General features: G+C 47.1%; 1 protein-coding gene across 1 annotated transcript in view; it reads left to right on the top strand.

The window, feature by feature from the left end:
* The window catches only part of NKAIN4 (sodium/potassium transporting ATPase interacting 4), a 42,709-nt gene extending 20,344 nt beyond the window's left edge, over positions 1-22,365 (top strand). Inside the window, exons 2-6 of the mRNA XM_035548346.1 lie at positions 3,379-3,516; positions 4,014-4,094; positions 12,086-12,283; positions 19,006-19,066; positions 22,277-22,365. Of these exons, the coding sequence (XP_035404239.1) occupies positions 3,379-3,516; positions 4,014-4,094; positions 12,086-12,283; positions 19,006-19,066; positions 22,277-22,365 (567 nt within the window). The remainder of the gene's footprint in view (positions 1-3,378; positions 3,517-4,013; positions 4,095-12,085; positions 12,284-19,005; positions 19,067-22,276) is intronic.
* Positions 22,366-23,147: the final 782 nt, after the last annotated feature.

The following is a 23,147-nucleotide window of genomic DNA, read 5'->3' on the forward strand; positions in this document are numbered from 1 at the left end:
CCAGTTTCACTCGGATCAGCAGAAATGTGGTTTATTTCAGCAGAAGAAAGTCTGCCACTATCCTGATTTTAGTACCGCAACACGTAATTTAATTTAAGGAGTGAAAGGTAAAAATGTCTTGTGGTCTAGAAAAGCAAAAAGAGCAGAAGGAATACTATTTTTAATAAGAACAGTCAAAAAGAGAAAAAATTGTTCTCCCTGATGGAAAGGTCCTGTCAGCTTTGAATGGGTTGAAACCTGTTCCACAATCTGTGAAATTTCTCTTTACAACCAATATCTCCAGAATATAATGGGGTTTCTCAATAGAATAGTGTGAATCATCATAAAGAACGCTACAGCAAGGATATTACTCTGCAGAACCTTGGCAGCAGCAGCGAAAGCCGGCATTTCGCCTGCTCAGCAAGAGGATCCAAGAGGGGCTCAGTGGAGGGGTGCAGGTGCATCTGTACCCGTCGGCAGGGGCAAACCCTGGCCCTGCTGTTTCTGCCCAAGCTGAGGGAAGCAGGCGTGAAGGGTACGGCCGCATTCCCTGCATCTGCTGCTTTGTTACCAGCCCCAGACCGAGGCCAGCCTTGCACAAACATCAGCCCTGTTTACCTGCAAATCTCAGCAGCGTTTAATGGGTGTGCTTTGCACACAGAACTGTAGTGTAATGAGTAAAATGCTTGTTTGTCTGTTGGGTTTTAGCAAATGTTTTCTTAATTATCCTAGATTCCTAGGGGGACAGGGACAAGCCCAGGGTAACTTTGGGCTGCATTTCTGACAGCTGGGTTGCAGCCCAGCCTCACTATGTCAGTAATACAGAGCTGAGTTTCATCAGTAACATTTGAGCTTGTCATCAATACACATCTTCCAGAAAATTGCTTTGCTTTGTGTAAATGAGGAAGCAGCTTGCCTGAGCGCCCACATCCCCCAGAAGCGTACTGCCCCAGCTCCTGCTCCCCTCAGCTGAACTGACGGGCACAGCAGCTCTCTGCACCGGCTGAATCCCCTCCGCAGCTCCCAGGCACACAAAAACATTTTAAAATGCAGGGTAAGGAGCAAAGGAAGGTAATTTGGGACAGAAACAACCTGGAGATGAGGGCAGTAAGGAGAAAGGAAGTGTGACATGAAGCCGGTGGGCCAGCAGCCTCTCCGGGAGCTGCACCACAACACCAAGTCAGCTGAGCTTGGCACGTCCTGCGAGAGCTCTGCTCACACTGGTTGCAGGGACCCAGCTAAATCATCTCCAGGGCAGTTGGATACCTCTCAGGCCACGGAGCAGTGTTTTCCCTGGCCCAAACCAGCCAGGAAACATCAAGAAGATGTCGAAGGGCAGGCTGCCCCCTTTCATACAGCCCTAACGGAAAGAAGAAAACACTTCTCTAGAGATGGATGCCTTGATTCTTGAGTGCGAGAACCCCAGGCAGACAGCACGGGTAGGAAGGATCTATCTTTATCCCCTTTTCCTGCCTGAAGGCAGGAGGCGAAGCTGAGTGCTGGTGCCCCCAGCAGCAGGGGGATGTTATCTCTGCAGGGCACAGCCCCGCGTGTCCCCGCAGCCAACCGAGGCAGCGCCGTGCCAGCTCCGGGCAGCACACGCTGCTGCACCACCGCTCCGCACCAAGCCAATTAAATGCCTGATCGGATGAGGCGCTCACAGACAAGCGACCCGCTGCCAGCCAGTCAGACCTCCAGCTCCCCAAATATCGTTAAGGTATGTGCAGTAATCCCCTCCTCAAAGGTTAAGCTGTTAACCTGTTACAGCTGCTCCTGACGAGCTGCAGGCAATCTGTGCTGGGGGAGACGGGGCTGAGAGCGCCCTGGGCAGCGCCTGCCCTGGTCTGCCCGCGGCCATCCCACAGCACCCTCCAGGGGATTCAGGCTGGTCAGAATGGGCCTCTTGCTTCAAAGGGAAGATAATTGTTTTGCAGAAGGCTCAGGAGACTGCCTCCGTTCCCTCCCCAGTCTCCTGCACCCCTTTGCTGGTGAAGAGAGATGTCAGTGGGGGAAAGCTGCACACTGCCACACCGACTCATCCCCCTGACCCAGGACTGATCCCCCACACACAGAGTTCTTTGAAAAAGAGATTTGGGTTGAAGTTCCAAGATAGTGTTGAGAATTGCAATACCTTCACAGCCCAGGAGAGACACGAAGGTGGTTTGCCCACTGATTTGGGAAGAAGGAGGAACGATGGTCATTCGGTAGATGTGGCTTCCCTCATCACATGCCTTGGCTGGGTCCTGCAGCCGCTCACATCCTTAAATGCTTTAAACCATTACAAAAGCCCCAGTGCTTGGCCCCCATCTGCCATCTAAAAGCCAAACCAGGAAAAGATTGGTTCACGTTTCATAGCTGATTACACATAGTAGGCTAAGATCATCCAAGCTTAATGTCTAATTAGTAGTTAAATTGACTATCAATGGTAAATTGTAATGATTTATTTAAGTGAAAATAAATACGAAATATCATAACGTAATTGCAGCATGCTACGCTAATGAAACACACGTTTGAAATTCACAGGAAAAGATGCTCTTTGAAATCTGCTGGAAAAGCCTGCAGGAACCATTTTGCCCCCTCCACTCACTGTTTCCCTTATAATATTTAAAGGCTGTGGGGATGTAAAGGCTAGCGTGCAGTTTTGTGTGTTTATTTTGCTCTTGCAGCTGCATGCCTAACACAGCTGTTCGGATCCAGATGAACAGTTGCTTGCCTGATACAATGGTTACAGAAGAAGAGCACATCTTTATGCAAATATGATATGAAAATCAGACCAAGCACCTCAACAGTAGCGGAGTTTTATTTCCAGAACATAGTACTAGCCTTGAACCAGGCTATTAGTGCTGGAGAGGAACGCTGTGTCCTCCCAAAAGCTGATGTGTTTGCAGAATTTCTTTGCTGGGTGGCAGCATTTTCTGCTGGGGGAAGGCAGAGGAGACAATTCCCTCCTCCCTCTCACCTTGATGGATGTGTGCTGGAGAGCAGAAATCTGAGAGGTGTCAGGAATGATGGAGCGATGCTGACGGCTCTGATAAATGAGTTCTTGGACGTCCTGCTGCAGCCGTTTAAGGTGCTACTGTCTTGCTGTCACCTCTGCCCTCTGCCAGGGCAGCCTCCCCGTGGCAAAGCGCACAGAAGAGAGGCTGTGCCACACGTAGGCACTCAAGCTCGCTGGTCCACATCAGCTTAGCCATCGGAGGGGAAAGGAGAGGCGCAAAGAAGGGCGGTTGTGGATACACGTCCTGTCCTACCGACCTGGTTCATGGGCAGTAAATTGCTTTGGGGTGGGAGTCACCACTTCAGCTGCTGCAGTGATTTGCTCAGGGAGCGCGTCAAAACCTTGACAATGAACTTCATGAGTCCAGAGGCTGTAACTCTCCTTTTTCTTCTCCTTTCCAGCTTGCTGCGTTAGAGAGGCAAGTGTTTGATTTCCTGGGATACCAGTGGGCCCCCATCCTAGCCAACTTCCTCCACATCATCATCGTTATCCTTGGCCTGTTTGGCACTATTCAATACAGACCTCGCTACATAGTGGTGGTAAGTAATACCCGCTTTGTTCAGAGCCTTTCAAAGCCCTTCATAGCCTTTGCTCTGGTGGGATGCAGCAAGTGATGAGGAACTGAGGAAAGCCCTTGGGAAATCAGGCACGAGCACTGCAAACAATTTTAGCAGGAGGTGCCTGGATGTGCGTAGGAACACGTTGTTTGGTGTGCCGCACTTTTGTGCTTACTCCAGACTTGGAAGACTTCAGATATTTATTACTAGCACCAAAGTAACACCAGGCCACTGTGCAACAGAGAGGGAGAAAGAGATGTTGGACATAGCAGAGGCTCTTCCACTCGTTCCAAAGCTCTGTCCCTGTGTCTCTAATTAGGCAAGGGACCTTCTGCATATGAGAAACAGAGGGAAAGAAAATTGTTACGGTGCTGACTCAGTGCATTTCACTGTCCCCAGCTGGGTCACATATATATAAAGTAATTCCAGTGACTTCCTCATGTTTATTGCTTCTCTCTCCCCGTCCCGTTCCCTTCTAGTATGCCATCTGGACTGCAATTTGGGTCACCTGGAACATCTTCATCATCTGTTTTTACTTAGAAGTGGGAGGGCTCTCAAAGGTGAGTAGGGGCTTTGGGGGTAAGTGCCCAGGCTTTGGCAGCAAAGCGCATGGTGCTTAGGGAGGTAGGAGGGGTGGCAGGCTGCTGTGGGGTTAAGGTGCTGGGAGCTGGCCCTGCCCTCCTGCATACCGTGGGACTGCTTTTCTTGCAGAGGGAGAAGCAGTGCTTATGGTGTGGAGGGCTAATGTGATTTCTGGAGTCCTTTGCTGGCCAGCTATAAGTGGCTGGGATAGGTCCTTGTCCGGGGGTGTTGTGAGTTAATATCTGTGAAGCTATTTGAGGCTGAAATAAGCTAAGTATTGCTGCCTGCTTATTGAGGACCGAGTCAGAAATAATAAAAATGGGAGGCAAGGCCTAAAATGAGCCTGGGCTGCAAGCAATGAAGTATGTAGTGTTGCTGTAGCTTAGCGGACTAAGAGCGATTATGGGCTGTGGGCTCACTTCAGAGCACTCCACATCTGGCCTAAATTCCCAGGTCATACATCTAAGTTGCAGTCATAATTGGAACCGCACTATGTTTTTTATTAGGCCTGCAGCGAGTTGTGAGTGACGTTATAAATCCTTTGCAGATAAGAAAATGTAATTTCTTAATTCCTCAATTAATCTCCGTTTCCCCTCACAACTATCTTTAGGAACTTTGAGGGAGCTCTTGCCCAAAACAGCGATTACTCACGGGCTGGAAGCTCAGCCTGAGATGCTCTTGGTCTTGGCTGTGACCAACTGAAAAAAAGAAGCTTATCTAACCATTTTAAAGCTCCCTTCTGAGAGAAAACATTGGCTTGAAAAACTGCTCTGGGAGCTTCCCTGACAGCCAGTGTTTGCTCCCATCCAGCTGATATTTGCGTTTACTAATCCCGACCTGCCCTGTGTCGGGTGATTGCTGTTCTGCAATTCAAACGGCGTCACAAACTTCGCTTTCTCCACCACAGAAGCTTCATCTCGTAACCTTGCTCTGTGCTGGGGTTCGTTTCAGCAAAGCCAGCCCGTAAGGAAGCTTTACTTAGCCTGCGGGATGTCCCCTGTGATAGGGGACTTTTGGTAGGGCTGGGTTTCAGGAGGTACTGTTACCGACTCAGTGGACTTCTCTCTAGAGCTGCAATGAAAATGTCACGCTGCTGCTTTAGTGGCACCTGGGGGGTGGGAACAAAACCAAAGATTACTTGTGCTGGTTTGGTGGTAAAATCCTTTACCAGCCTTTCCTCCATTCTTCATGTGTTACTTTCATTTAAAAAGGCTGTCTTGTAAGGAAAACTCATGGTGCTGCTTTTCCTCCCCCCTCCCTGTATCTGAAGCTATTTGGGTCTTTGCAATGACAAAACAAGACCTCATTTCCACATAAGAAGAAAAGATGCGCTTGGAACAGGAACTAAAGTTTCTGTAGGACGGCGTGATGTTTCACAGGCTGGCTAGACGTGGGCAGCATTGTTCTCCTGCCGCATCTCGGGAAACCTGATCCTACACCAGCTGACATCTGTGGGTCTCATTGATCTCATCAGTCCTGGGATCAGGCCCCAGGAGGACACCCGGGCTCGGCTGGGAATGTGTAGAGCAGGCTCTGGGAGGGGGGCAAGTATCAGCTGGGGTGGGGGCACTCGGAGCAGCAGGCGCCTTGGTGCCCTTGGGGCCTTGGCTTCTTGGGAAATCAAAGTTTGTAATGAGGCTGGCAGTAAGCAGGTAGATTCGGGATATTAGAAGAGCTTTGGAGCGATGCTGATGGAGCTGGTCAGGTAAATGCTAACTCGTTACCTGCTAGGCTAAGCATGAATAGGCTAGGGAGCGTTTCAGACAAGCGTTTTCACGCTTGCTGTGTTCCTGTGCAAGTCCCTCAAGGGGCTGGTAGTTCTGAGGGAGGGTTTTGGGTGCTGTTTGCTCCGGGATTCCTGGTGGGGCTGTGGGAGGGAGCAGACGGAGGGGGAGAGCAGCTTTCCTGCCTGCACCGGGCTCGCCCCGCAGTGCTCCTGACAAGGGCAGCCTGCCGGGGAGACCTGTCAGCAGCTGGCTGATTTATAATGACAAAATGCAGAGAGGGCACCGAGATGGAAAGAATGGAGTTTGTTAACTCGGCGGCTAGCAGTGACAGCCCAGCGCGACTGAGACAGGGGATAACTCAGGTGGGGTGAGAAAAGGGAGAAAGGACCCAAGGGTTTCTGCTGCAACAAGATTAGGATGTGCCTGGAGAATGAGAGAATGAGGAAATTATTATGATGGTTAGGTGCACTTATTGCAGGTAATCCTCTCTGCTGTGATGCCTCTATCTGAATTCCGTGGTGAGAGAGTACAGGATGCAGGCAGGGGAACGCCAGGCAGTGTAGGGCTGGGGTGGGTGCGGACGCTTGTTTTTGTGCCTGGCTGATTGAATAAACAGAAAGCAGGGACACCGCAGCTGTGGAGTCTGGGAGATAAGGTCCTTTCTCAGCCCATAAACAAGTCAGCACAGGGGTTAAGAGACTGGCACAAACTGTCATCCATATAACATGGGCTGTAGGTGCACAGTTGTTGAACAGCACTTTGTGGGGCTTGCTGTTTGCCTTCCTTTATCAAGCAACTGCTCCTCCACTGCCCCTTTCCTTCTTTGGGTCATCTGTCTGTCTCTTCCCACCCTCTACTTTCTCCTGTCTTTCACAACAATTCCTGAAGTGCTCCTTTGTCCTCCAGGTTCCTCCTGCAGCGCTTGCTCTCTCCTGGCCAAGGAAACCCTGAGGAAGGCTGTTCTGGCCAGCTGTGCTCAGGGTGGTTATAACTACTCTGAATTTTTGTAATCCAAAGGGAAAATGTTCTTTCCTGCTCTGTGAATCTATTCTCTACTTCTTGAAGAGCTAAACTGTCCTGATTTCTATTTTTCTACCCTGTCATTTTTTATTCTGCCATCTCTTCTTAGCAGGAATAAAGGAGTGTGAAAGATGGCACAGCAGAATTTCATTAGGTGGACAGACACAAATAGATCTGCACAAGTGGCTAAGAAAGCACTTCCCTTGCTGCTGGAAAGGCCTCCCTGGGCGTTAGCATATGCTAGCTTGGCTTTATGTGCTTTGCCAGCGAGCAGGCAAGAGATACAGCAATCTGGATTTGAAAGGTTGCATCTCAGCGCCGGCAGCGAGATGGGGACGTGCTAGGAGAGGCTTCTGGCAGTGTTGCCTTGCTGGCTGTCCCTGCTCAGTTCTGAGCATGCCAGCGTCTGGGAGAAACTCTGTCTGAGAGCTCCGTACTGCTCCGTATCACTGTGCTTGGTGGGATGTGTGGCTAGCCCACTCTCCAGACCGCTGGTCCTCCTTTTCTGGTTTGTTCCTCTTTTATCTCTTTTTTTTTTTGTTTTTTTTTTGGCCATCTGGCCATTTAGTAAGGTGAGCTGCTGGAAGGTACCTCCTGAACATCCAGGCTGTGCTTGAAGTCATGTGTTAAGCTTCTCCCCTTCTCAGAGCAAAGCACGCTCTCCTGCAGCACCACAGTATGAATTGTCAGTCGGAGTTAATAATTAAAATCCTGCTGGTAAGACATATGAGCATCTGTCTGTCCAGCTGCCATGCTGATTGACTCTTCATCACGTACTTGAGAAGCGTTCGGAGACGTCTGAGGAATTGTTGTCTATTCACATTATTCCTTTGTCTCTTCCCCCTGGAATTATTCATCTTGTAAGGGTGATTTTTTACCCCCCACTCCCTTTTTTTTTCCCCACTCTCACCTCTACCCAGTGCTTTGATCTGAATTCAGAGCCATGGTGGTCTAAATTTCCTCAAGAAACACGAGGAAAAAGAAAGTCCTTATCAGTCAGACGGGGTACGTGTGTCATTTGTATTCCAGAGACTCTGGGTGGCATCTTTGGGATAACTTTGTACCTGAACAAATAGTTAGGAGACTGGTTAAATGCATGCCTAATCACAACTGTCCCTCAACTCCACCTGAATTTAGAAGCTGAAAGCCTGGGATTTGCCCTTTAAATGTGGTGGCATTGTCAACAAGTGTGCTGAGAAGCGATGGAAGTGCTTCGCTGTGGTCTCAGGGTGATACAGCTATTCAGCACACATGACTAGGAGATAAACATTATATTTCCCATTTTGATAAGAAGTGTTTCCAACTTAAAAGACATAAAATTCTTCTGTCAAGCTCTGGGAGCTCTCATACAGTTTTCAACTCGTTCCCCAAGCTGTTATAATGCTGCCTTGCTTGATAATTAAGGAAATAATGGGGGGGATAATTCAGAAGGATGTTCACAAGAAGAAATCAAGCCACCTCTGATTTGTCCCTTAAAAATAACGTCAGAAAAGCTTTCAGAAAAAAATCTTTTAGAAAAATGAAGCTTTCTAAGCACAGCTGCCTCCCTGGGGGTCAGAGCTAGGTGTGAGTTTCCCCATGGGAAACGGTGGGGTGAGGCTGGGAGCAGAAAATGGACTCTAAGATGTAGGTACGACAGTTTTAGTGCTGTCGTCTTCCTTCTCACGCTGCTGGCAAATAGATAGCAACAAGGTGCTACAGCGGTTCCGAGCGAAGTGTGATTTCTGGCTGGCCTTCAACAACCTCCTGAGGAGGAGCTCGTATCGCTCTTTGCTCGTATTTCTCCGGAGGCTGAAGGTTAAGGAGGAAACGATAGCCCTTCAGCTAGCAGCCTGTCAAGGAACAAGGGGGAGTGTAGTTAGACAGCTCGCTCGCTCTCCCGACAGCAGGGCTTGCTCTCTTCTGGGACTCATTAGTATCTTTCAACCTGCATACCACTTCTGAGGGTCTTTCGGTGTGTTTAGACTTCAAATGTTTTACAGAAAGGTCTTGGGAAACAGCTGTTTCCAAAATTTTCTCGTGGCTGATCCTTTTCTGATAGTTTTAGAGCAGCGTTCCTATTTCACAGTTACATTTATCTTCAACCACCTCCTCGCAAATGATGCTGGCAAACCACAGGAGACATCCTGGGATTGTTTTTCTGATCTCCCAGCAAGCACCGAACAACTGGAGGTCAATTAGCTGATTTTCCTGGATGCTCTTTCATTATGCCTCATCCACGCAGGTATCCTCGGAGGACCCCAGCCAGGGAGACGAGCAAAGGAACGGCATCGCTTTGCATGTCGAGAGCCTTTCGTTTGTGCTGCCCTTGTGCCCTGCAGAGCTGCAGCCAGATGTGTGTTCAGAGAGGTGCCTCTGCACTGTGAACCCGAGGGCATCCGCGGCCCCGCTGTGCAATCAGTATTCGTGTTCCATCTGCGATGGCTGGCTCGTGTGTGCGAGTTGTGGGGGTACCTTCAGAATTCAAATGTGCTCCTTTTCTCCGCTCTGTTCCTAGCCGAGTATAATATTTTTGCGCAGAGCTGGAGTGTGACAATAGGCGAGCAGCAGTCACTGCTGCTCAGGACCTACTGTCCTTCTACCTGCCCACCTCCAGCCCAGCACTCATTCTGCTTTTTCAGGCTTCGTTCACAAACAAGTTCAGCTTCTGCGGTAAAGCTAAGTCAGAACCAATTCTGTAATGACTGATGGATGGTACAGAGGTTGAGGAAGGAGAGCAGCCTGCTCCTTATTTTGCCAAATACACACAGATGCCTCTGGAAGGAGCAGAGAAGAGCACTGGAGGGGCTCTTTGCATCAGCGAGGCAGAAGGTTTGGGAAAGCACCATCTGTGAGCTGGGAAAGGGAAGCCCTGGGGACCGGGGTAAAGAGTAGATCCTGTGGTGCCCCGTGGAATGGCTTTGTTACTGTGCTAACTGGGGAAAGCCCCAGGCAAAGAAAAAGGAATTGAGGTGTCTGGTTTTTTTTGAGATGATTCTTTCCTTCCCTAACTCCAGTGGTCTGTGAGAAGAGCGCAGCAGCTTGGAGGGCTGGCTGGCTGCGGGGGGAAGAGCTTTTGCTGGGGAAAATCCGTGTGTCAGAACACGCAGAGCGGGGAGAGAAAGAGCAAGCTTTGCAGAAAAGGTGCAATTTGGTTGATATATGGGATCTCTGTGGGCCACCGAAGAGCAATGCCCAGCAGAGGGAGCAAGCTCGAGACTCTTCTGGCAAAACTGCAAAAAGCTGCATGAGAAAACTCCGGCAATGTAGATGGCACAGCACCTTGCAGTGTGTTACCCTGGAGCTGCCAACCTAATTATTTCCTTTGGCCTTAAAAATGCAGACAGCTCCCTTTAAATTCCCAGCTGTTAATAGTTTTCTCTATTGTCTTTCCTTTGCTATTCAGGCTGCTCTTGCTCTGGTGCCATCCTTCATCTCCGTGCCCTCCTCCATCTACTGTAAAACACATCCCATCTGTTGTAGTGATTATGTTGGGAACTTGGCAGCTGCCTCCTCACTTAATTGTCCACATTTCTTAACATGTGCTTCCTGCAGCATATTTTAATAACAGCTTTGCAAACTGTTTCTGAGTATCCGTGGTGCAGCGGAGGGTACCTACACAATGCGTGCGCTGGGGCGGTCGGTTTCTGTTCACGAGTTATCTGGCTGGCGTTCAGATTTTCTGCTCTTGTAACTCAAGTTTGCCCCTGGATACAAACGTGGGTACACAGAAGTGTATCTGCAGGCTTACCTGGCTACGCTCCCTGTACTGGCAGCAGAGACAAGTCTTCTGTGCTGAGGGAAATGCAGAGCAGGAGCCTGGAGTAGCTGCTCTCATCCCGTGCTGCTCTCATCCTGTTGTTCCCTCTGGACTGCGGGGACCTCAGGCAGAGGAGCTGCCACGTTTGGATTCCTGTGTTAGGAAGTGTGAATACCCCAAGCTCTGACTGCTGCTATTCTGGGAGCTGCTTCTTTCCTGCAGGCAGCCTGCATGACCCTGGCGTGACCAGTGCCAAGTAGCACATGGATAGGTGCTAAAAGCTTTAGGACCAGTTGGCTGGGTGTGTGTATCCAATACGTATTTCTACCCTGTAGAGACTCGTGGAGACTCTGCCTGATCCACTTTGTAATCTAACCTTCAGAATAAAACTTCCAGTCCCTTGTGGTTGATTCTGCATCAGAGTGACCCGGGAGGCCTGCTGGGGGCACCCAGCATTTATTACTCCTCTGTGGAGTGATGTGGCTGATCTTCCCTGACCCACCCTGCCAGCTCTGTTTGTATTTTGTCATCTGCAGGAAGGGCTTTGCCGTGTCCCATAAACTCAAAATCCCAAATCACTCTGGACACTCCAGCAGGTCCCATGCTTTTTTCAAGTGTGTTATTTTGAAATCAGCAGCCGGTTGCACACGATTCCTGCACTACTTGTGTGATGTTTCACCATGTAACCCCCACAATGGCATTATTTTTGAACTAGCAAAGCTAAGACCAAAACAAAAAAAGCCTCTCTTGAGGTAGAGTTCATAAGGAATTGCAGCAAAAGTGTTTATAAGAAGCTGCAGCCATCGCTGAGGTCAGCTCAGCTGGGTAACTTGACCTGAGGCTGTCAGTGCTAAGGTCAACACAAGAAGCAGAAACACCATATGTCAGGAGTGGAAGGAAATGGGACAGTTAGAAACAGTAGGGGAACTTGTTAGGTGGGTTAAAAGCTAGGAACACAGGAAAATCTGCTGGGTTTTGTAATTCACTTGGGGGTTATGAAGTTCATCTCCTTAATTTCTCTGCGTGGTTCCCATGCCCATAGCACAAGATTCTGTGACGGGGTGCTCTGTGCTCTCGTTTGCCTTTTTCTTCTAGATTTGCAAGATTAATCTCCCAAACCTAAAGCTAGAGGGTGCTTTTGTGAGCACAGGAACCACTAGCAAAATGTTGATCTGCAGCCTAGAACCGCCTTTCTGCTTAGAAGCTGCTCAAACCTGCTTCCAAAATGTGCTCTGCTGTGGTGGAATAGCTTTTTTGGGTGTCGTAGGACTGCCTCAGAAACGGTTCCCACCATGGGAGCCTGTATGCAAAATACTTTTTAATAAAAAACGTAACATCGATGTATTTTGATCAGTGCTAACGTTTCTTGAGGGTGGGGATCTCAGAAGTTTTAGGTTTTCCATTGATTTTAATGACCCCCATCTGGCAGCATGTCAGATGCTCTTAGAGTAAGCAGAGATCTCTTTGCGACTCTTCTCTTTAGGACAGCGAACTCTTGACATTTAACATCTCCCGGCACCAGTCGTGGTGGAGTGAAAATGGTCCCGGCTGTGTGAGGAAGGAGGCTTCAATGTCCGGCATCAAAGGACTGGATAGCCATTCGTACGTCTCGGTGATAGGCTGTGCCCTGGAGTACCGGTACATCGAGGTCATGCACAGCTCCTTCCAGATCCTGATCGCGGTGAGTACGCTGCTGAGCCCACGGGGCAGCGACTGCGGAGGAGGTGCTCTTTGTCTTTGGCAGGCACAGAGGCTGGCCTACACTTTCCACCCCAGTTTGTATCATCTGATTGCAAAAGCCTCTGAAAACGTTTTTGTTTGTTTGCTTGTTCTCCTGTTCTTGTGAATGATATTGCTAGAGAGAACTGGAAATGCATAGCAGCAGCCCAACACGTGAGGTAATGCATCACACAACCAGCCAGCAACAAATCATCCTGCACCCGTGCTGGGGTGAGGAAATTCATGTTTTGATAGGGACAGAGACAATTCTGAGGATTTTTTCTGTTCCATGGGACTTTGTGCTGGGTGGGGGAGCAAGTATGTGCGCATTTGTTGTGAAGAAACAAAATGGAAAAAATCCTTACCTCCAGAAAATGAAATAAATTTTAAGGAAGGAGAAAGCAGCAGGTTTTATTTCTGCTGACACCTAGGACGTGCACTAAATGGCTTTAAAAAGAAGGGTAACTTGCTTTGAATAAACGTTAAAGGGTTACAAATACAGAGAAATTCCAAGCTTCTGGAGTGCCAAGTACTTCTCTGCACATTTTTGGTACAACTTTCCACCGTCTTGATCCTGCATTTCCTGTTAATGGAGATGATCCATGTCACAGAGTGCAGGGAGCAGCGAGACTCAGGCTCTGCTCTTGCCGTGTCACAAAGCCAGGCAGGTAGAGGAGCTCCTGCTTCCCGAGCTGGAAGGGCTCCATGGCCTGCTAGTGTTTGAGTTTTCCTTCAGGGAAAAGGATCTGAACTAAAGTGTCTGTGAGTTGCTTCAATGCACGTGTATGAGGAAGGAAGACCAATGTATCCAAAAGATCAGAGCCTGTTTTCTTTTATAAAGAGCTGTTAGCTGGAGCGGGATTGACGCTGATCTGGTGCTGTTCCTGACTTTGGTGAAACAACTGACAGACTCTGAAGGCAGAACAGGTGGACCTGAAGTGCAGAAGTGTGTCACTGTTAGCATCCTTCTACACGTCTGAGCTGCCACAAGCACCAGGTCCCAGGCTCGAGGTCCAGCCAACAACTAGTCCTGACTTGGAGTGGGACAGAGCTTTGTTTCAGGGTGTCTTACTGACTTAGGCAGCTGGTCCCGAGCTCAGTGCTCACACTGCCACTCGGCAGTCTGTGTCCAGGAGTGTTTTCTGCTTCCCCGGGGCACAGGACAGTACTCCCTCTGCGTCTGTAAAACACCACAAGGGGCCAGATGGGGACACAGGAGGGAACTATACGATAAAATATGATTTAGGTAAATATTTTCTCTATCCTTTTCCCCGAGACTTAACTCACAGTGCGTTTTTGCATCCTAAACCCTGGAAATGAGGCTAAAATATTTGTATGCAAGGAAGCCATATGGGCTGAGCTGTGCAGAGTGGAGTAAATTTCTACTTGTCCTGTAATAAAAGTAGAATATTGAAGCCCCAGGCCTGTAGCTCCTGCCAGCTCTGAAATGCTGTTGTAATTTTGTCATGTAGTGGGAAAAATAGAGCTTTTCCTCTCTGCTTCGCTGAGGTAAGGCAGAAAGAAGCCTTTTCGTATTCGCACTCAGACCTCGCCTGAAACCAGTCAGCCAGTTCTCTCCCTTCTTAGTCTCTGAGGGTCAAACTCTTTGATCCCTGCCAGGATCTTTTTCTGTGCTCTTTATCTCATTTTAAGGCAGATTCTATTACGGGCTGCTGTACTTCCCAGAGCGCCAGGCAGGTACTGAGCAGCAGACTGGCAGAGAGGCCAGATTGATAGTACAAAAACCACGAGGAGGAGCTGAGGGCTCAGGGGATGCAGCCAGGGACATGACCTAGTTCCCTCCCTGTCTCCCACGCATTCGAGACCTCAGTAGTCAGCACCGTTTTAAGGGGGAGGGACAAGCAAAATTGTCCCATTCTGCTGGTTTTGCTTTGTTCAATTGTTTTTAGAAGTTGTCGGGTAGTTTTTTTTTTTTCTTTTTTAAAAAAATTCCAGATAGAGTAGTGTGATATCCACGTTCTTTATGCAGTACCCAGCTGAGGAGACTTGTTTTCTGGATGTCCCAATTCCTCGAGACTCCTGAGGACCTGTAGTGCACCGTGCTGTGTGCTTGGGGAAGGCTGAGCTCATCTCACTGGATTTCATCGTGCATGCCAAAGCAGAGGGAAAGCAAACCTTAGCCCATATGGCAACTGCAGCGCTGGCTGTCATCTTGACTCCTGCTGGCTATGTTATTCCACTCCTGGGCATACATTTGAGGAAGACGCATAAGGTCTCAGTCTGCTTTTGTTCAGAGCTTGTCTGTACCCCTTGAAGGCAAAAGCAGCTCCTTTAATCTGGAGCGGGATCAAACCTGGGTACCTCAGTCACCGCACATGAGACGAGTAGCTGTAGGGCCCAGAATGAAAATCTTGCTCAGTGCTTTAGCACCGAAGACAGCGGAGGAAAAGCTCCAATTAGAACAAAACCTCTTAAAGTCTGTACTGGTGTGGAAATGTAACTGTAAAACTAATCCTACCAACCTAATCAGGAAATGCAACAGAAGTCAGTGTCAAAAAATCTACTTTGTTTTTATCTTACCAAGGATTCATCTTGCATCTCCCCAGCTTGCCAGCCAGCAGGGAGAGGAGTGATTTCTGGGTCTGAAATACCTGGCATAGCTCTGGGCCATCCATATGGTAGTTCTGGGAGTGGGGAGGTCTAGGCTTTTCCTCAGGCTCCGTTGAATGGGGTGGAAATTGGAAATATCTTCCCAACCGAGAGCTGCCTGTCTGCTGCTTTCGCTCAGACTGACAGGTTGGAAGGCTCCCAGGAAGGCGGCAGTGCAGGCTTTGACAGCAGATGTTATGTGAGAAGCAAGGCGCAAGAGATGCTTTGCTGTTGGCAGAAGCTAGATTTTCAGTGGTTGTAATTGCATCCAAAGAGTAAAGAAGGTCAGGGAATCAAAGGGTTTTGCTCCATTTTGACTATCTGGTCACAATAGCTTTTTCACAGGCTGGCTTTTGCTTTCTTGTAGCTTGGGAATTGGTCAGAAGTCTTTTTATTCCCCCCCCCCCCCACCGTCTCTCAGTGAGAGCGCACATGCTTCATTAGCTCTGATTAGAAGTGAAACCTGGAGTACATCTGCCCTGGAGAAGGAGATTCTGCACATATTCTGTGTGGTGGAAAAAAAGCAATGGCAAGTTTCTCTTTTCCCTGGAGAGAAGAGTTGAAGAGCCCAGAATCTTCACCAGAACAGATGCAGATCAAAGCTAAGATTTTATACAAGCAGCAGTAACACCTTCTAAAATTTGCCTTCCCATCCTTCAAGTACTTTGTACACTTGCAGCCAGCTGGTCCCTTTCATTAGATCTTCCTGTAATTCAGTCTTTGTGCCTGCAGAGCTTTACCTCAGTGCTGCTCTTCCATGAACACTCTTCAACTCAGTATTTAAAAGTTAACTTCAGGTGACAGAGGAACTGGTTTGTTTCCTTGTTCTTTAGGAACACATACTGCCTTTCCTGCCCTGCTGCTCTGCCGGCACAATGCTTGGGACATCCCAGCTCCATCCTCTCGCTCCATCCTCTCCCTTGTTCGGCAGCGTGTGCGTTCCCAGGCTGTCTGACAGGCTGACTTAACACACCTGCCTGCAACATGTGTTCCTAATAAAAAGCTTAATCGGATACTTGCGCAGCCTGGAGGAAGCTGGTACTGAACATGCAGAACAAGTGGAGAAACAGCAGCAGAGGCTAAAGCCCGAGAACATTCTTTGGGGAATTAGAGCAATAGCTTAGTGTCATTTTACATCACTGACTTCTCCCCTCCTCTTCCACCTTTCCTATGTGGTTCACAAAGATCTAGGAATTACTGCTGTTTCCCTCGGATAGAAGAGCTTAAAGTCCTCTTACTGAAATCAGCAATAAAGACCATGTTTTGAGCAAGAGTGAAATTACTTCCGAATTCTTGGTCTTTGAAGCTTTCTGTTCTGTGTTAATTACTGCTAACCATGGTGGTGTCTGGGGGCTTGACACATCTTCATCAAGAATGCAGTCAGAAGGGAACCACTGGTGTCTCTTGGAGTCTACTCACCGCGTGCTCCAGCAGACTCTTCCACTGAGAACGACTGGGCGATAGGAACGGCATTTCTCTCTAACTGCTTCATTCACAATTCATGCAGGAAGCAAGATGCAGGGAGTCCCAGGAGAGTTCACATCATCCCTGAGGTGATATGGTTAATTACAGTTTAGGTCAGCCAGCATAAAAATGTGCTCACATTTATCTTGTAGGTCTCTTCCCTCCTTTGCCACAGAAAATCTCCTGTTCTGAGCAGGCTGCAAGACTTGCAGAACTTATTTGAATTAAAAAAAAATATGTTCAGTTGAATAAGCAATTTATTATTGATGAAACTCTTGTCAAGAAGGAATGGGTTATAAGGTAAATGCAAAGAAAATTTTAAACATCTGTCAGGTCACTTTGAAAGCTTTATCAGGAGATTAAAAACAAAACTCTCTGCTCCAATGGAGCTGGAATTAGGAGTTCCCTGACCCAGATATCAGGAATGGCAAACTTAGATAGGTTTTGTGTGCATATGTTATAGCATATAATAATAGTGGATGATTCATGCCATTTTGCGTGGCTGTTAACCCAAAGTTCCTACTCTGGGGCATGACAGAAAATCTGGGGAAGGAGAAAGCCTTCCTCGAGCTCCTGTGGAATCAGAGCGTGCATTCAAGATGCATCTTCCCTGCTTGGGTATTTGTGTGTGTGTGTCAGCCCTGTGATTTGGCCTTATCTCTTGTGAAATACAATTGGCTGGACCTTCAAACTCAAAAAATGCCAGAGCATTTCCATGCAGCAAAGGATGTGTGTAAGCACACTCCTACTGCGATCCTACAGTGAGGAAGCGGGTCTGCCCCTGGGCAAGTCCCAAAGTGGGCAGGTAAAACTAATTGGCTGCTGCACGTGGCCTCGCAGCTTCCATCATGCTCGGAAGGGTTTTCTTCTGAGCGAAGTGCTTGTAGAAACTTTGTGTGAATACTGCTGGTTTTGGGAATGCCCAATGGGGGAAAGAGTGAGCCACGGAACTACCTCTCCTGTGCTGAGGTGCGGGGACATGTTTCCATAGGGCCCACCCAGAGCAAAGGTGGGAGCTGGCTCGTCTCTAGGATGATTACAGGAGGTGTAAAGGAAACACAGGGTTTGATGATGCTACAAAAATATTCCATTCCCTTCCAACAAGGTCTCTTTTGTCTGGGAGAGCTGGAGAAATCAAGAATGCCTTATAACTCCCCAGTAGAAATCTCATTATCTTGCCTTTTGTTTTCTGGTGTGATGTATTTTTCTGTCATATTAAAAATGAATGGACTCTACTTTTCGAGCTTCACCATGCATCATTCTGTCTTCCCTTGGAGTGAGTCACTGTATGTTACATTCTAACTCTTGTTCAGGAAAATTGAGTTCACAGTGGAAAACAATTATGTCTCACAATAACTTTACTAATACGGTTACTGTCAACCAAGATCTCACTAAGTGGGGTGCTATGTAAAGATGTAAAATGAAGGATGGAGAGGATATTTGATTACCAGGAAGAAGGCAGAGCAAAATAAAACCTTGCTGAATCTAGAATGCTTAATTCCCATAGTACCAAAAGCTTATTTCTCTTTTCAGGCTGGGTAACATCTTGCTACTGAAATTGAACACGGCAGTTCTGATACTTCAGAGCTCCTACAAAGCTCTATCAACTAAGCACAGACCCACTGGGCTACCATAAATTGCTTTTTTAACGTTCACTCTAGTTTTCTGCTCCAAACACTGCTCCGAGCAATGGGTTGACATGAGGGCCGTGCCACGCCAGGATGGCTGCTATTTGAGAGGCACCCCGTTGTGTTACTGCTCCTTCCTTGCATCCATCCACCTCCCAGGAGGTGGCAGTTTCCTGCTAGCCTCTGCAGTTTGTGAAGTAAGACCATCGCTGCCGTCTTGTTTGTTTTTCACCATGCCCCAGCTCGTTTACTTTGCAGGCCCAATGCTTGATTACTCCATGCAGCAGTGTTTATTCTCCATAGAAAGACCTTTAGAAAATGAGGACCGAGAGTAAGACTGGGATTTCCTTCCAATGAACTTCAGATCTCCAAGCCTACGTTACAAAAGATCTCAGTGGCTCTGAACATTGCTGCAGTGCAGCACTGTTTTTATGGTTAGCTAAGTTTCTATCTCGTCTGCATAAAAACTGCTCACATCTTTTTGATTGCTCCTACACCAGTGTAATTTCTCTCCCCTTGCATTCCCCTTATCGCAGGAATACAGAGCTGATGAGCTCTTATCCCTGAACCTCTGATAATTAAACCTATCCCTGTATGTCCTGTATGTAAAGGTCTATCTAAAACGTTCCATTGGGCACTCTCCTGCAGCCCCATCACTTCTTACAGAGCATAAACTTAGCACAGTAGTTTTAGTATCAACAAAGCCAGCCCGTGTTCTTGCCAACCATCCTAGTGACAGCAGGTTGCAATCTGAAGGTGAGGATGGGTCTTTCAAGTTTTGAGCTTTGAGTCTGCTCCCAGCGGTGCCTTCCTCTAAGCCTACACCTGTACTCCCCACCTCACAGCAAATATGACTTGGCTCCACTGTTACAGTAGTGCTGCCAAGTGGAGAATAAATATTGGCTGCTAACGTCATGCCAAGTGGGTTTTGACCGGCCGTGTAAGATTGATGCTGAAATGATTTATTCTCTCTGTTTTCCAGCTGGTGGGCTTTGTCTACGCCTGTTATGTTGTTAGTGTTTTTACAGAAGAAGAAGACAGCTGTAAGTATTTATCAACAGATCCCCTGGAAAGGGTTTATTAAATTTGCTTTCCATCTCAGATGTTCATCTATCAAGAACGAGTTGTCATCAGACTACTTTCCATCTCTCCATTTATGTGATGTGGTACTGCCTACCTTGCAAGGATCGGCTCTTTTTACTGTGTGATATTTCCCCTCGAGTCACTAAGTGTTACGTGCTGTAATCTGGCTACTCTTCCAACACGAAAAAGCTTGGTGTTAGCTACTCACTCAGGCTAGGCTTTAGAGAAACTGGGCAGCTTCTTCTGTTCTCAGGCTTCTATAGCTGAAGAGTAATGGCACTGAAATGTAAGCAGGAGAACCTACAGCAAATACAGCCGGGTACTCAGCTGGGCCACCTGCTGAGTATCATGTGCCACAAACTGAGGATAAAGCAGAGCATGAGATTTCTTGCCAGGAACCATCCTGACTGCTTAATTTAAAAGCAGAGGAAGCACTACATCTGAGTTACGGGAAGGGTGATGGAGCTGACTCTCATGTTTGGTGGACGACTCTCTCAAGTGTCATACATTCACTGTGATGTGTCAGAAAAAAAGCAAAAATTCAGAGAAGTCACAAGGATGGTTGGCTCTGTGGGATCTATCCAGACACCTGTAGCCTGCTCCTGAATTACTGCCCCTCTAAAACTCCCCTTGAGACCAATGCTTTTGCAAACAAAAGAATGCGTGCATAGGGTTCAAATAAATGTGAATTCTGCTTTCTTTGGCAGTGAGTTGCCTTTCTGCTTTTGACTTCTCTGAATGTTTAAATTGGAATATTCTTACTGAAATCAGTGGGTCTAGGCCAGTTTTCTCCAGGTAAGGATCTGATTCAAAGGTTTTATACCCAAATATCAATTCCTTAAGGCTTTTGTCAGGTTTGTGCAAGTAGCTCTGTTGTTTTAAAGAGCAGCTGGCATGGATGTTAGCTGAAAAATAACAGCTTTGAGCTGACTATTTGAAAGTATGCGAAGAATGTTGATTTCATACGGGTGAGATGAGATGCATTGCTTATCTGACTCGTCCTCGCGTTTTGCTGTTGTTTCCTGTGCGGATGAACTCATTCTGCTGGCTTTATTGATTATTTGCTCAGAGCTTGGAATTGCTCTTAGTGAAGGTGCTGTATTATAAGTAATATTTTTAAATTACCCTATAGCTCTTCTGTTAGCTAAATAGCTTGAATTCTGAGCCTCTTTTGAATATTGCAAAGTAGTAACTTGACAGAGCTCATTTTTATGGGAGGGATCTGGTAGGAGAGGCAATCACATGGAAGGAAGCACTATCAAGAATCACAGAGCTGTTAATTCCAGGATACTTTTTCTTTTTTTCCTTCCACTGACAAATTCCTTTTTCCTCCCAGTTTCCCAGCTTGGAGTTAAAATGCCAGCTTGAATAATTAACAATGACAAACCATCAATATTTCACACTCACAGTGGTAGATCCTTCCAGTGACCCGAACAAATTTGAGCTGCGTTTTAATTTTCTCTTCCATTTGTGGTTTCTTTTAAATGTTCCTTTGATATGCAGCATGAAGTAGTTATAAGTGCTGAGGCACATTAATCAGGAAGCTCGTGCTAACGTGATTTTCATGAGAAAACACAGCAGTAGGGATCTACTAACACTGAACTGTGGGCAAGAATATTTTAGATGTCCCAATGCACTGAGATGTCTTGGTGGTAGCAACAATGAACAACCACAGTTCAGATTTTCTCTTTAAGAGACTTGGCTTTTGGGTGCTTCCACAGTTGGGTGCTGAGATGAGATGACTCGTTTGTTAAAGGTAATAGACAGTTACTGTAAATTGCATGTCATTAAGAAGGTTTCCTTCTTAACGCTGCACAAATTGAGGTAATATAGTTAGCATCTGTTTTTTTAAAACTGCCAACTGTTTCAATTTTAAAATACTTGGTTTTTTTTAAGTGGATAAGTAAAGTTCGGTCTCACTGGAAGTGCTGGGAAGTATCCCCCCAGTTTGCTTAGAATCTCTACAGATTTCACCCGTTAACTCACAGTTGTTCCAGAACCACAGTGTCAGCATGAGGCTATCCATCAAGATGGAATTTGTGAGGGTACGTTGTCCTTGGGTTTCTAAACATATTTTTAGGTTTTTTTTTTTCCCACTTCCTATATGTTTAGGAAACATTTTTTCTATTGTTTGTTCATAAAAAAAATATTTAGCTAAAATCTAAAATTATAGTGCCACCTTCAGGAAAGGAAAACAAACAGGCATTTATATAGTTAATAACATTCCAGTTATATTTAAATGGCATTTGGATGGGATAGCTTTCATACTTCCAAACAAGATGCTCTAACTTGGCACCAAGAGGAGGTCTAAGCTGGATATGTTTTAAAGGTTTTTGCAGGGCCTTCTAGGTTGATCACAAACCGCACCACATCATCCCCCCACTGATCCCACTACGTTGGCCAAGCTCAGTAACGCAGGCTTGGCCTAATTTCAGGGGAACTAAGAGAGACTTGGAAAACTGTTCCATGGTTACTAAGGGGAATTGTCACTTAAAACATTCCTGGTTTGGTTACATTGCCCTTCTGTGAGTACTGGAGAAGGGAAGCATTGTTCCTACTTGTATACAATTAAAAGAAATGGAGTTGGCAGAGGGGACCTGAAAAATAGCAGAGCTGAAGACAATGGGGTATTTGCAGTTCTCCAAAGCTGCTGTAGTCTGTCTTGCAGGAAAGACAAGTGGGGAAAGAAAATTCCCACTTCAGTATATAACCTTCATGGGGACCGCTGCACTGCCAAATTCTCTGCTGGCATTTACTCACGAGCCAGCCCCCGGCTTCCTTCTCTCAGCACATCGCTGAATGGCCGAGGCTTTGTCAGCTCCCTTCTCGTGTGAAGTCACGGCGTGGCAGCAATACCCGAGAAGGCTGAGGGAGGTCCTCTCGTTTTTCTGGAGCCTTGTTTGGTTCGGGTCTTTTGTTAGCTCTGTGCTTCGAGTTTTGCGTTAGCTGAATCTCCTCCTTGGCAGGCTTGCCCAGCCTCGGGGATCCATCCAGGAAAAGAGGTCTGTACAGGGAGAACTTCCCACCTGGCAATTCACACCTGAGGAATCATTTTTCTGTTCTCACTGATTTTTGTGTTATGCCATGACGTGAACCGACTTTTCCTTTCATTTCCTTCCAACTTTCTGGCCATGTTTGTTTATTTATTTGAGTTCTGATTTTTTTTTCAGTTGATTTCATTGGTGGATTTGATCCATTTCCTCTCTACCATGTCAATGAAAAACCCACCAACCTTTTGTTCAAGCAGACATACCTGTAAGTATCGTCTCCTATGCTAAGAGGCTGTGCATGCCTCTGAGTTTGACGGCTCAGGGTTGCCATTGGTTTGGGTTTTTCCTCCTCGCAGGTTGATTTCTCCAGCAGGTTTTTCAGGCACAGAAGGAACAAACAAGTTGCAGAACACCAGAAAGGGTGAAACTGCCTTTGCTCAGCCCCTGGTTGCCAGGGCAAAGCTTGGCTGATGGCAGCGAGGGTTGATAGGAAGCACTTGGGCCAGCTGTAGGATGCTATTGTAAACAAGCTACTGGATGCCTTTCCTTGAAGAAAGCAAAGAGAGGCTTTTCAGCAGTGAATGCTGCCTGAGCAGGTACAGGTAGGAGCTGTGAGGAAGCTGAGAATAAGTGTATGTTGAGAATAAGCCATAGGGACAGCAGAATATGATTCTCGATCCTAAAGTTAAATTATGGCACATCAGGCTCAATGACAGATCTCTACTGGGGTAAAATATATGCAGCTTCTAGTTATTTAAACCCTATCTCAGCTTTGTGGGCAGTCACGACTGAGCTTAGACCTATGCATCCATGCAGTTTTGATCACTGGCCACGTCCGTGTCATCCTCCTGTAATGGCACCGTGACCTTTGACTCTCTTGTAACAGTCTCCCTCTGCTTCTGCCTGTGCTTCTGGAGAGCCTGTAAGGGGCAAAGCTAACACACCAACAAATTAAAATGAGCGTTAATTTGTATGCAGGACAGGGCAAGTTTGCTCTTAAGGTTTCATTTGTGTTGGAATTCCGTTGCCTACAAGAACAGCAGTTTTGTGT

Source organism: Cygnus atratus, chromosome 16 (genome assembly GCF_013377495.2).
Source record: "Cygnus atratus isolate AKBS03 ecotype Queensland, Australia chromosome 16, CAtr_DNAZoo_HiC_assembly, whole genome shotgun sequence".
In the NCBI taxonomy this organism is placed as follows: Eukaryota; Metazoa; Chordata; class Aves; order Anseriformes; family Anatidae; genus Cygnus; species Cygnus atratus.